This window comes from Colias croceus, chromosome 20, assembly GCF_905220415.1.
Source record: "Colias croceus chromosome 20, ilColCroc2.1".
Taxonomy (NCBI): Eukaryota; Metazoa; Arthropoda; class Insecta; order Lepidoptera; family Pieridae; genus Colias; species Colias croceus.
The window spans coordinates 6,118,816-6,133,139 of NC_059556.1; the positions used below are offsets into that span (position 1 = coordinate 6,118,816).

At 32.4% G+C, this 14,324-nt stretch overlaps 2 protein-coding genes across 2 annotated transcripts; both read right to left on the reverse strand.

The window, feature by feature from the left end:
- Positions 1–278: 278 nt before the first annotated feature.
- Positions 279–2,515, reverse strand: LOC123700935. The gene is made up of 5 exons (XM_045648315.1): positions 2,436–2,515; positions 2,281–2,369; positions 2,006–2,206; positions 1,320–1,512; positions 279–372 (listed from the first exon to the last, which is right to left on the reverse strand). The coding sequence occupies exons 1-5, from the start codon at positions 2,452–2,454 to the stop codon at positions 329–331; spliced, it is 546 nt and encodes a 181-aa protein (XP_045504271.1). The 5' UTR covers positions 2,455–2,515; the 3' UTR covers positions 279–328.
- A 10,640-nt stretch (positions 2,516–13,155) lies between these two features.
- LOC123701044 lies at positions 13,156–13,872 on the reverse strand. The gene has a single exon (XM_045648456.1). It carries the CDS (start codon positions 13,870–13,872, stop codon positions 13,156–13,158), a length of 717 nt encoding a protein of 238 aa, XP_045504412.1.
- Between the last annotated feature and the right edge of the window lie 452 nt (positions 13,873–14,324).

The window sequence follows — 14,324 nt, forward strand, 5'->3', positions numbered from 1 at the left end:
AATTTTGTTATAGTAGTTCAATGCTTAATCTCTTTCAACTTATTAAAAATAATAATGCTATATTTTAAAACGTTCTCAAAGACTTTTGTGAATAATATTTGTTGAAAAGAAAAATAGTGAATCTTTTATTTATCTTTGTACATTTTTAAATCAGATTTTCCTAACTTTTATTCTCATTTCAGTTTTCAGACATGTCAAAGACGAAGAAGGAATATGTCCTAATCCAAGAGAGTTAGGACAAGGAGTTGGTTGAACATCGTATATTTTTAATTCATAAATAATTTAAAGTTAATTTAATATTCTTAACAAATATCAATTGGGGTACAATTCAATTAGCCAATCCAGGTCGACATGTGGGCGCTAAAGCGAAATCTGGAACAAAGATAAATAGATAATATTATTTCTCTTTAAACATCAAATAGTATTAAATTTATTTCATAATATTTCTTGCTCTTTTTATTTAGTAGCTTTATAACCGCATAGTATACATATGAGTATACATATGTTAATAATAATGTAAATGTAATGTATAATAAGTCATACCTATTTAAGAAAGGAGGTTCTACCATATCATACATCAAGTTTGAGTCAGATCTATTAAGCAGTTTTTGCGTAAAGTACCACAAATATCAACACGTGTCGATTTCACGTGTAAATCTTGAATCTAAGCAGCGCAGGAAGTATTTTATAGTATCGAATAGCCAACAGTTGAACTATTTGACAGAATGTTATGTATTTTATGAAAAAAAATATCGACATCTATTAAATTTGTAATTACTGGAGAAAGTTACTCATCTGTTCAGTTAATATGTAATTACTCTGGAAAGTTTCATCTTCTGGGAGTAATCAGCAAAAACCTTTATATTATGAGAGCCCTAATGGAAATTTATCGAGACAAAAACTTTTTCTTCGAAGATTACAAAAGACCCACCTTGCTCTATTGATGATGGACATGCTTAACGAGTGGTATTTTTTATTATTAATTTATCTTAGGAATTTATTATGTTGTACTTTAAATCTAGATCAAAGCGTTCTTAGTCAAAATAGCTAAGAAGCAACAAATGCATTGTTATGTTACATTGAATAATTCAATTTTTTCCATAATTAATCTATTTCAATACTCAATAAATCTATTTCTATTGTTATTACAAGTATGAAATTACTGTAGAATATGCTGAAGAATTTTGTTCCCTTCTCCATAATTAAATCCAATTATGAAATTATAAGCTTTCTTCTCTTTTGTGTGACGTGAACCAATTCATGCCTCTTTTAAAACGCAATACAATAATGATCTCTTCACAGCATAGCTTTATACTTACTATACTTCCAATAGCAGTTAACTTGCAACATATGGCAAAGATCATCGAATTTTCCATATCCAAAATTATCGTCATAACCACACACAGGGTTGAAGGTTCTACGGCATACTACAGCAACTGCACACCAAGGGCTTGGTCGATTGATTTGGTTTTCCGGCAAAATTATAGGACTTCCACCGTACGAACGACGATACTGTAAAAATAATCAAATTAAATAGCAATACCATAAAGTTATAGCTAACGTTTAAGCGATCTAATAATTACCTAATTGGGATATAGTGGAAATTGATTTAGATAACTTGAATAAAAATTAAAACTCCCGGTGTATGTATTTTTGGGGTACCTTTTTTTAGTTTTCAGTAATAAAAGTAAATCTTGTTCTAAGACGTGTTTATTAAAAATAATAGCAAAATTAATGGAGGAAGTGTGTGGGAAACTTCTGAAGCAAATAAAAATTTAAAAAAGAAAAAATGTAACGCTTCAGAAGATTGACTACGCATCTACCTCCATACCTACTATTATGTATTAGAACGTCTTTCTACAAGGGGAGTTGGCGCATCATCTCTCTCAAACGCCCGCATTATCATGTCTTTAAAAAGAACCCCATAGGTTGGAATACTTCTCCCGAATTTAATTAAAGGGTTATCCGTATCTTCCGAATTACTGCGCCTCGACTGGCGGTGTACCTCAATTTTCTCAGGCATTTTCGGTTCATCCATTTTATGACTGAGATTTTCGATAAGAGTTTTAATTAATTCCCCATTATTTGTTGCCGTTTTAATAAGGTGCTCCAAAGCTTGCGTGTGCTGTATCAGTTTTTCTTCCACAAACTCGACGAATTTATTCTTCTTGATTTTTACGTCTTCGCTTTCACGTTTATGTATTTTCTGGTGAAATAAACCGCTTGTCTTAGTTTTTGCTGCTTTTAAATAAATTTAATTATAATATTTAATTTCCTCACCGTAGGTGGCTCCATGGCGTAGACTAGAACATCTTCCAAGCTTTCTATGGGATCTTGATTGGTGTATACTACGTACGTGAGCAATACAACTGCAAATAGAATACATCGTAAATTTTATGAATTTTTGAACGAAATAATTAATTTTAAAAAATTACCAATATATAGAGCCTTCATGTTGTCCTTTAGAATCTAAGCAATTGGGTCGGGGGGGCGAAGGAAACAGCACTTATAGTGTCGATAATTGAACGCGCAATACAAATGATTTTGATACTTGAACATAAATACGCATACAATTACTCAGTTTTAAATTTTATATTTAGTTTTATAGCATTATCAGCCAATTGATTTATAAATGAGAAATGTTTAAAGAATGGAAAATATTCGACCACGAGGCGGGATTCAAACTAGTGAAAAGCGAAAGATGTGGATTTTCCTATTCTTACAAATTTCTCAGGTTTAATTTTAAATTGAAGTGCTTCTCTCATAAATATAATATCACAGTTACAAACAACAAAGTTCGTTATTAAGCTGCTTCTTAAATACCTAATAACGTTCAAAGAAATTGCGTAGGCGGCACTTGCTTTGTAAATTTCAGCTGAATAGCCGTATAACATTTATTTGACCTTCGGCTTACCTTGTAAATCTTTGTTTTTATAATTAAAAATATCTTCTACGTTTAAGGCAATAACTTTGATACAAAGTATTAATTTAATGTTTATCTACGTTATAAGTTATAACATCGTTTTAATAAATGTTAGATAAAAAATAAAAAAATAAAAAAAATAAAAATATCTTTATTGAGTACAAAAATTAATACAGTACAATTACAGTGTGGCTCTGTCTTCCTAGCTAGGAAAATCCTGTGTTAAGGAAGACAGTTCCTTCCCATAGAACATGTTCAGTACAAAACAAAGATTACATTTTAAAAAAAACAGAGAAAGTAAAAAAAACATATAATAAATACAGCTGCGCGTTTACAAGCTTTTACAAGTAAAGTGTGTGAGTTTGTTAGTGTGAGTGTGTGTGTGTGTGTGTGTGTGTGTGTGCGTTTGTTAATGTGTGTGCTTGTGCATGTGAGTGTTGTGTGTTTGTGTATGTTATATTATTGACATCTATTCATTATTAATTATGAGCTGCTCTATTTCATCATAGTCATAATTGTCAAGCCATTTAATGACCACTTTTTTAAATAAACTGTTATTTAAAGTCCTAACTTTTTGGGTCCTACTTATAATATTGTAAAACTTAGGGGCAGCAAAATGAAAAAACCTTTTAGCAAACCTACTATTAGTACGCGGCATAGGGAATCGGTCTCTTCTTTTATTAACACTCAGTAAGGCAGGTACTGTCTGTGTATGGTATCGTCGTAGGATTTCCTTTAAATATATTTTCCGTACGCTTAATAAGTTTGAATCCTTAAATAGATTTGTAGTGGGATATCTGAATGGTAATTTTAGTGCTACTTTAATAATTGCCCTCTGAACTCGTTCGACATGAATAAGGTGGGACTTAGCCATGCCTCCCCATGCACATATGCAATAGTTTAAGAGGCTTTCTATTAGTGCCTTGTATGTTAGTAAAACGGTATTTTTATTTACTACTGCTCTTAGATTTTTAAATATATAGATCATCCTTCGTAATCGCGTTACCAAATAAGAGGCCTGAACATCCCATTTTAAGTGGCTGTCTACCTGTATACCTAAGTATTTGGTGTGCTCGACTCGAATTAGTTTCTCGCAATTGCAAGTGGTCTGCAGTCTGGGAATCCTATTGCATGGGAAGGTATGAATTTTTATTTCAAAATCAGGTGAAGGAGAGAGAGTTTTACTCTTAGAAAAGCAGATATAAGTAAATAGTTTTTTTAGTATTTAAAGATAGTAAATTATCCTCAAGCCAAGTTGTCACGGAAGCGAGTCCTCTCTCCACAATCTGTCTGAGCTTGAGCCAATCTTTATCATAGAACAAGATAACAGTATCATCCGCGAAAGTAACAATATCTGCGTTATTTATTTTTAACTCACATAAGGGATTGATATAAATTAAAAACAGGATAGGAGCTATAGTACTGCCTTGCGGAGTACCATAAGAACATGTAGAATGATTACTCATCGATCCCTCTACTTTGACACATTGGACTCTATCACTTAGATAATCCTGAAACCACTTTAAGACATTGCCACGCACTCCTATGTTCTGGAGTTTACACAAGAGAATAGGTATGCTCACAGTATCGAATGCCTTTTGAAGGTCAAGGAAAATACCTAAACATTTATTGCCTCGGTCCAAGTTATGTGTGATACAGTGAGTGAGTTTGAGGATAGCGTCTTGGGTCGAGAGTTTACTACGAAATCCAAACTGATTTTTAGAAATAATGTTATTGGCATCTAGAAATTTTATCAATCGGGTTGAAATCACTTTTTCTAGTATCTTAGAGATACTAGATAAAAGGGAAATTGGCCGGTAATTACATGGTAGGGTCTTTTCTCCTGATTTATATATCGGAACAACAACTGCTTTCTTTAAAATTTTGGGGAAATTGGCCCGTGCTTATGCTTAAGTTACAAAGGTAGCTAATAGGTTCAGAAAGAATATCAACATGGTTATATAACACCGATGAGCTTATACCGTCCAGGCCTGCCGAAGCACTTTTCTTCATCGAGATAATTATATTAGCTATTTCTTTAGCGTCAGTGGGGATTAAAGCCATGGAATTAATCGGTCCATTACAATGTGTAGCTTTAGTAGAGAGATCCGCGACAGTTTTATTGATTGTAGTTAAGGGGCCCTTATAGAGAAAGTTTAGGCATTTTAGGCACTGAGACTTCTCGCGCCCGCGTTGCGCAGGAGCCGGCGCGACATGAACTCCGGTGACCTATGAAGGCGGGCGATTACGCCACAGTATAAATAAATCAGTAGTTCGATTTTATTTGCTATCGTAGGAATGTTGTTAATAAATAAATTTACTACTTATCCTATACCATTAAACGAGCAATATTTGCATATTTATATATTTGTTTGTATATATACAGTGTAGAAATTTTCGATGTGCCCTGAAAGGAAAGTTCTTGAAATACTAGGGATAGCAAATTTTTCTGAAAGGACAATATAAAAGATAATTTATTGTTAATTTCTCGTAAAAATATTTGCTCTTAGAAATAAAAATATCATGGAATCGAACATTTTTATTGTAGAATCAACATAAACATAAAGAACGCTTCTGGTTTATTGGTCTATTTTATAAATACATTTAAAGTTTAAAATGAAACTCTCTTTCTGGATACATTAATTTATTTTCTTCTAAAAATATTGGTAATAATAATTAAAAGTAAAACAAATAAAAAAGGCAAAATAATAATTGAATATTTAAGTATGTAATAAGTATGTTAGTGTATTCAACCAACTTAAAAAAGTGTGACTATTTTACAACAATTTGAATAATAATCAATTAATGATTTGTATTATTGTATACAATATCGAAGCTTTTTAAGAAATGTATAAAATACTTTTTTATGAATTATGAATTATTATCATACATCATAATATTATGTTACCGGCAATATATTAAACCCTTCTTAGTAAATGTATTTTATTCCGAGAAACGGTCGGAATGAAATAAATTATATTCGTCAAATTACCTATGATATCTTTAAATCTGAACTTTTCCTAAGTAGCAAATGTGGGTGGTTTTTGGGGTAGCGATTAACCAATATGAGGTCAAAACTAAAATCCAAGATGGCGCCGACGAAAATTTGAAATGTTTTCGTCATGGGTGTCATTTTCAAAGAGTTGGAGTAACTATTAATCAATAAGAGGTCAAATCTAATCCAAAATGGCGCCGACGAAAATTTGACATCATTTCGTCACGGGTGTCATTTTCATGGTTTTTGGGGTAGCTATTAACCAATATGAGGTCAAAATCAAAATCCAAGATGGCGCTGACGAAAATTTGACATCTTTTCGTGATGGGTGTCTTTTTCATGGTTTTTGGGGTAGCTATTTATCAATATGAGGTCAAAACAAAAATCCAAGATGGTGTCGACGAAAATTTTACATCTTTACGACATGAGTGTCATTTTCAAGGTTTTTGAGACAGCTATTTACAAATCCCCAATGTTACCGTCGATAATTTGGTATATTTTTCTTACTCCTTTAAAGTAAACTTAAATAAAATAACAAAAACGTTTACAACTACAGTTTTGTAGACAGTCTTTCTAAAAACAATTTTAAAGAACATTGAAATGCATATTTAGAAATGTAATTATATAATATATAATAAAACGTAACTCTGTGGCAATCATGTTAATATTCGCTAAACTTTTTTTAAAATAAAGTTCATCTAAAACATTAAAACGAAGAGAATAAAATAATAAAGAGCGTGTGTGCCGAGATAACGTGTCAGAAGTGAAACTTCTTTGGCGAGATTTATAGATACCAAAATCACCAAGCCTTGCTCCATAACGTGACAGTATTACCATAACGCGATCTTGAAATTTTACTCTCAATGCGTCTAAAGAAGTTTCACTTCAAAAGGCTATTATCTGTGTACAGTTCCACAGAATTTGAATTCTGCTCGAAAAATATGTAAACGGTTGTAAGAAAAATATACCAAATTATCGACGGTTATATTGGGGATTTGTTAATAGCTGTCTCAGAAACCTTGAAAATGACACCCATGCCGAAAATATATAAAATTTTCGTCAGCACCATCTTGGATTTTAGTTTTGACCTCATTTTGGTTAATAGCTACCCCAAAAACAATGAAAATGACACCCGTGACGAAAAGATGTAAAGTTTTCGTCCGCGCCATCTTGGATTTTAGTTTTGACCTCATATTGGTTAATAGCTACCCCAATAACCATGAAAATGACACCCATGACGAAAAGATGTAAAATTTTTGTCGGCGCCATCTTGGATTATAGTTTTGACCTCATATTCGTTAATAGCTACCCCAAAAACCATGAAAATGACACCCGTGACGAAAAGATGTAAAATTTTCGTCCGCGCCATCTTGGATTTTAGTTTTGACCTCATATTGGTTAATAGGTACCCCAATAACCATGAAAATGACACCCATGACGAAAATATGTAAAATTTTCGTCGGCGCCATCTTGGATTATAGTTTTGACCTCATATTCGCTAATAGCTACCCCAAAAACCATGAAAATGACACCCATGACGAAAAGATGTAAAATTTTCGTCGGCGCCATCTTGGATTATAGTTTTGACCTCATATTCGTTAATAGCTACCCCAAAAACCATAAAAATGACACCCATCACGAAAAAAAGTCAAATTTTCGTCGGCGCCATCTTGGATTGTTGTTTCATAAAAATAATATTTGTCATACTCATACAGATCAACCAACATCATAATAGTCTTCCTACTAGTACTTCAAAACTTTGCCGCTAATCGCTATTCCTATAAAAAAGAGGATCTCAGGCAAGGTAATTTTTAAAACATAATTTTAAATTTACAAATAATTATTGTAATATGAAACTTGTGTTGATTTGAAGAATAAAATAGAAAATTTTATTTTTTTACATTTTTAGTTCTTTCGATTCCCGGTCGAAGAAAATGAATTTTTGAAAATCTTTGAATGCAGTTCTATTTCTTTTTAAAAATAAAGGAATGTTTCCTTTCAGCAAAATTTGCTATCTCCTAGTATTTCTGGTACTTTCACCCAGGGCCCATCGAAAATTTCCACACTGTATTTACAAACAAATATATAAATATTCAAATATTGCTCGTTTAATAGTATAGAATAAGAAGTTAATTTATTTACACCTACAATCCTAGGATAGGTAATAAAATCAAACTACTGATTTATTTATATTGTGGCGTGCTCGCCGTTGTACCTACTTGCCGCTCGGTTCTAATTATACGAGCGGCGACTACAACGTGGTCGGGAGCAAAACTAGCACAGGTCCTCCCTCGATGGCGTCCGGTTGGACTTTGGCGGCACTGGCGTGGTGCGCGCGAGTCGCATATTACGTATTATATTTTATATAAAAAAAAATAGGGGCTAAATTATAAATCTATCCAAAAATTTCACTGTAAAACCTGATTAGTAAATGAAATGTAAAATTTTCATAAAAATAGCGTTTCCCTAATTCGCATAAAACTGAAAATGCTTTCAAAATCGATGCTACTTCTGATTTTTTTTTTATCGAGTTAAATATTTAATATTGTGTTTCTATCCAAAAATTCCACTAGATCAAACGTTTATCTGTACTATATATTTTTTTAGGATTTTAAATATGATGATTTCTCTGAAAATAACATGATTTAGAAACATGAATTTCGGTCCATGGGCCCTTAAGATATTGTTAGCCAAATTTGATCCCACATTCGTGAAATATTCATTAACGGAGTCTAATGATTCTGTGTGCGTATTTTTTAAATTCAACAGGTCAATAGCTGAATTATTACATCGTTTTAGATTACATAATTCTTTGATAGTTTCCCATGTACCTTTGATATTTTTTGCGTTAAGTTTAAATTTATTTTGGAAGTAGAGTTCTTTCTGTGATTTAATAATGTTATTGCATGTATTTCTGTACTTTGTATAGATAGCCTTTAAATTATCCGACGAGTAAGAAAATACACTAGCCTAGTCAAGTATAACATAAAATTCTCTTTCAGTTAAGTATTAATATCAACATATTGAATATTTATCAAATATAAATACTTATGCTTTACAAAATAAAAAACAATGATGGAATACGCAACTGTGACATCCATCTAATAAGAATAAAATATTAAATAAAATCGTTCTTAGAAAATGGGTTATGAGCTAAAATCAATAAACCCCTACTTTATGTATTTAAGCCTAAATTAAGAAATTGTATTACTAAAATAAATATAAAACGTAAACTTAAGCAATATTATCTAGACAAGTTGTAGTTGATGTTATAGTTATAAGTAAAAAAAAAAAACTGTTATTTTTGTGCAAACTTTAGACTCAGCTTATGTATTCTACAGTTAAACCGAAATTGTTTTGTTTATAAATTATTGTATACGAACATTACTATAAACCTCAGTGGTTTTTTAATTCACAGCTGTACATTAATATATCTGTAAACCTTTTTTGTTTCTGATAATAAAAAAATAAAAAAAAAAAAAAAAAGCTTAATTATCCCGACCATCTGGTTTAAATTTTTCAATTTCTTATTTTCCATCAATAAATACGTATTTTCTTAAAAATTTCTATTTAAAAAAAATACTAAAATATCAAATCTTTTCAATCCAAATCGTTTCTTCAATGTGATTTATAGGTATTAACCGGATCGTGATTAAATTACACGTTGATGCGGTTCTCTCGCAGCTAATTGTGCTGTCACACGCTACTCCATTTTAATTTAAAACTAACAAAGCTGCAACAAACAAAAGTATTTACTTTTCGTCATTATGAACTATGAATAAACTTAAAATTAGTACAGTTTGCTAATTGATGATTTGTTGTACCGCCTCCTTGGTACAGTGGTTGAAGCGTGAGCGTAGAACCGAGGTCCTGGGTTCGATTCCCGGTGGATAAGAAGACAAAAAAGATTTCAATCTGGCAGGACACAGAAGGCTGATCACCTACTTGTCCTTAAAGAAAAATCGATCAGTGAAACAGATTTATGCATAATGCATCTGCCCGTTAACCCACTAGAGGACACGCGACTTCACTTTTTTTACTGAATTGATGATTAAGGTTAAAATGAAACTGCATTCATAAAGAATTATTTATGAATCGTCCCATAATAATAATAATAATAAAGCTCATTTATTCCGTGTAATAAATCAAAATTTACATTTCAAATGTTTTGTTAGTTGTTAGTTTAACTTAATCTATTTTAGTATCTAATGTTAGTTTAATTTTTTTTCTTATTTCCACGGACCCCTTATTGGGTAAAAGCCTCCTCTCTCCTCTTCCATGTAATCCTATCCTGTGAAATTTTCATCCAGTTTTTGCCCACCGTTTCTATTAAATCATCAGCCCATCGCTTTCTTGGTTTACCTTTTTTCCTTTTTCCTGTTGGTCCTGCCCATTTAGTTGTCAGTAATGTCCATCTGTTATCTGTATATCTCGATATGTGCCCCGCCCATTGCCATTTGAGATGTAGAGCTTGGCGGAGAGCATCTGTTAGTTTAGTTTTATTTCTTATGTCTTTGCTTCTAATCTTCTGTATTTTTTTTATTTTTAATATACTTCGTTCCATTGAACGTTGGCATGTGGTAATTTTGTTTTTAATTTTCTTTGTATATGTCCATGTCTGGCTCCCGTATGTCAAACTAGGTAAAATACAGGTATCCATCACTATTCTCTTCAATCCTATGTGGTAGTCTCCTTTTAAAATTTCTTTTTGAGCCCAAAATTTTTTCCATGTCCCATTAATTCTTCTATCAACTTCTTCTTCATTACAGTTTTCGTTAAATGATACTAGCTTTCCCAGATATATGTAGCTGTTAACATATTCGATTTTATTACCGGATATTTGTATTAGTTTAGTTCGAGAATTGGTCATTATTTTAGTTTTTTGAAGGTTCATATGTAGGCCTACTTCCTGGCTGGAGTTCGATAACAGTTGTAGCATTTGTTCTAGTTCGTTGGCTGAGTTGGCAAATAGAACTATGTCATTTGCGAATCTTAGATGACTAAGATATCGGCCTGAAATCCACAGCCCTTTGTTTTTCCAGTCAATACTCTGGAAGACATCCTCCAATACTGCGATGAACAGCTTTGGCGATAAGGGGTCGCCTTGTCTAACTCCTCGTCCGATTTGTATCTCTTCTCCTTTGTTTTCTAACCGTATTCTGCTTACGCTATGAGAGTAGATGTTCTTTAGAATATTTATATATGTGGTACTTATTTTGCATGATTCGAGCGCTTTCCAAATTGAACAGTGAGTAATGGAGTCGAATGCTTTTGAGTAGTCAACAAAAGCTACATAAAGCGGGTGATTGAACTCTTTATATTTCTCTAGTACTTGGTCTAACGTGTGGATATGATCTATAGTTGAAAAGGCTGAACGAAAGCCTGCTTGTTCAATTGGTTGTTGGGAATCTATTAGTGGTGTTAACCGACTCAAAAGTATGGATGTGAAAAGTTTATAGTTTATACTAGATAAGTTATAGTTTATATAAAAGTTTATACTAGATAGAAGGCTAATAGGTCTATAATTAGCAATATCTAATGGATCACCTTTTTTGTAGAGCAAAACTATCTCTGAGCTGTACCATTGTTTAGGTACATTTTCGGTTTGAAGTACTAAGTTATAAAGTTGTGCGAGATATGGAGTGAGTACTGGTGCACCTATTTTTAAAGCTTCATTGGTAATATTATCTGGGCCTGGACTTTTGTCAGATTTTAGTTTTTTGATATGTTTTAATACTTCGTCCTCACTAACAAATTCTTTTACAATATCTTCCTTATGTTGCGTACTCAAGGACTTTTTCTGTGTAGTTTGTATCATTATTTCTGGTTTCTTATATAATTCTTTATAAAATGAAGTTGCGTAGTTAATAATATCCTGACGTGTTTTAGTTGTGCCTTGCTTTTTGTTTAGTTTAAGTATCCAGTCTTTATGTGTAGTAAGTTCTTTGTTAGCTCGTTTGATGCTTCTGTATTTGTCTAAGTTTTTCTCTATAATTTTGCTTCTATGGTTTTTGTAATCTCTTGCTATTTCTTTATTTGATAATTTAAACAATTTTTTAAGTTCCTCTTTAATTTCTTTTGTTTTATTTTTAGTTTTTAATAAGTCTGTTCGCCTGTTTAGTAGTTTTATTGTTGATTCGCTTAGTATGTGAGTTTTATTGTCTCTGTTATTAGTTGTAGGTTTTTTAATAACGCTTGTTGAGATTATGTTTTCTAATTTGTCGTAGAAATATTGTATGTTTTTTGTATCATGATTGAGATTTATTTTATTTTCTAAATTTTGTTTCAGTAGCTTTATGTAGAACATTTTTTCTTGGTCAGTTGAAGGTAACTTATGTTTCGATCTGAAAGTTTTCCTGCTCAATTTCGGTATTTTTAATGAAAGAGATGCTCGTACTAATCTATGGTCTGACGGATAGGACAGTTTATTCAGAACTTCTACATTATTTATAATTTTAGGTTCATTACACATTATAAAATCAATTTCGTTTCTCGTTCTATGGTCTGGCGACACCCAAGTCCATCTCCTATTGTGCCTCTTTTTAAAATATGTGTTCATTATAAACAGTTTTTGTTCGCAAGCATATTGAATTAATCTTTCACCTCTAGCATTCCGTCTCCCATATCCAAATTTACCCATTACAAAATTTTCATGACTAGATGGTTGTCCTATTTGGGCGTTGAAATCTCCCATAACGAATACGGTTTTGCCTTCGATTTCCTGGGCCGTCCTAAGATCGTTGTAGAATCTATCAAGTTCTTCCTCGCTCGCTTTTTCGGTAGGTGCGTATGCTTGAACAAGTGTAAGAAGTTGTTTGTTTAGATTAAGTTGTAATACCGCTACTCTTTCAGATATTCCACTATAATTTACTATGCAATTTTTATAATGCTTTTTGATTAAAAATCCTACGCCATATAGTCCCTTTGTTTCTCCTGTATAGCAGAGTATGTATTCCTGTAATTCTTCGATTTTGCAGCCCATTCTCCTTACTTCACTCAGTCCTATAATATCGAAGTCTACGCTTTTCAGTGCATGCAGCAGTTCAATTAATCGTTCTTGTGATGCTAAGGATCTTACGTTGTAGGTGCAGATTTTTAACAGATGGTTGCGCTTCATTTTTGAGGGGTGAGGGTGTTGGTCGTTGTCCCCACGGTGACCAACCGGCTTGGGGAAAGTATTTTTAAGTTCTTCTATAGTGGTTTGTGTTATATTGTTCCGGTGGCTGATAGGTATTTGCTATGCGTTGTGTTCTACTTTTCCAGTTAGAGATGTTGTAGAGTTGGATCGGCCTCTCATTAGTGTGAATGCGTTTTTCTTATTTTTTGTCGGTACGTTTTTCTCTGGCTGGATTGGGGTAGTTGGTGATATGGATAGATCCCTTTTCCGGTTGTTTGTCTGTGTAGAATAATCTTTAATAATAAGTTTATCGTAGTTAATAGTCGCATAATTCCCTTTATCTCGTTCTTCTTTGACCCTTTCGTGTAGTTCTCTTCTTTTTTGCAAGACCTCTTTAGGAAAATCTTCCGATACGTAAACATCACCAAGTTTCTTCTTATTCTTCATAATTGTATTTTTCAACCAACCATTAACACATGCCATGAGTATTGGTCTAGTTTTCCCTCCAACAGTATCTTTTTTTCCGATTCTATAAATCTTATTTACATCTTTAGGTTCAACCGTAATGTTCAGATGGGTAGTAAGTTTCTGAGTTACTTTTTCCAAAAGATCTGTTTGGGATGATTCTGTTTCCTTAAGACCATAAATAATAATGTTGTTTGATCTGCTGTTTTTCTCCAAATTCGCTATTTTTTCTTTTAAAATTTTATTTTCTAATCGTAATTCTTCAATTTCTCGTGTGAAAGGTGCTAGTTTTTCATCCATTTTATTTAAGACTTCTTTAGTTTGGTTTTGCATTTCGGTTTTAAGTTTGTCAAAAAGTGCTTCATTATTCATTTTAAAAAATTTAGTTTTAGTCTATGGTCAATATCGTGTCACCCGACTTTTATATTTTCCCTTATCTTTTTCGAATGGCAACTCCCGATATTTTCCTGTTGGCAGTATGTATTTGACACTTGTCAAATATGTGACATCTGTCAATAACAGCTGTTGGTTATCGAAATGCTTTGAATTATGGAATTATTAATTAGTAAATTCAATTGTTGAAAACTTATCTTTTCTTAGTTCCCGATGATTTTTGTGCAATTTCGATGTTTATTTTTGAATAATTACACTTTTCACTGAATATGGATAACTTATACAGATGATTGAGGTTTAAATAGCGGAGCACAACAATTGTACGTATTACTTTGACAGTCACCGGAAGTCAAGTCCCATCGTCCCATAACGAATACATAATTTTTATGGTGCTAATAAATGTTATACAAATAGGTGAGATCACAAACTCA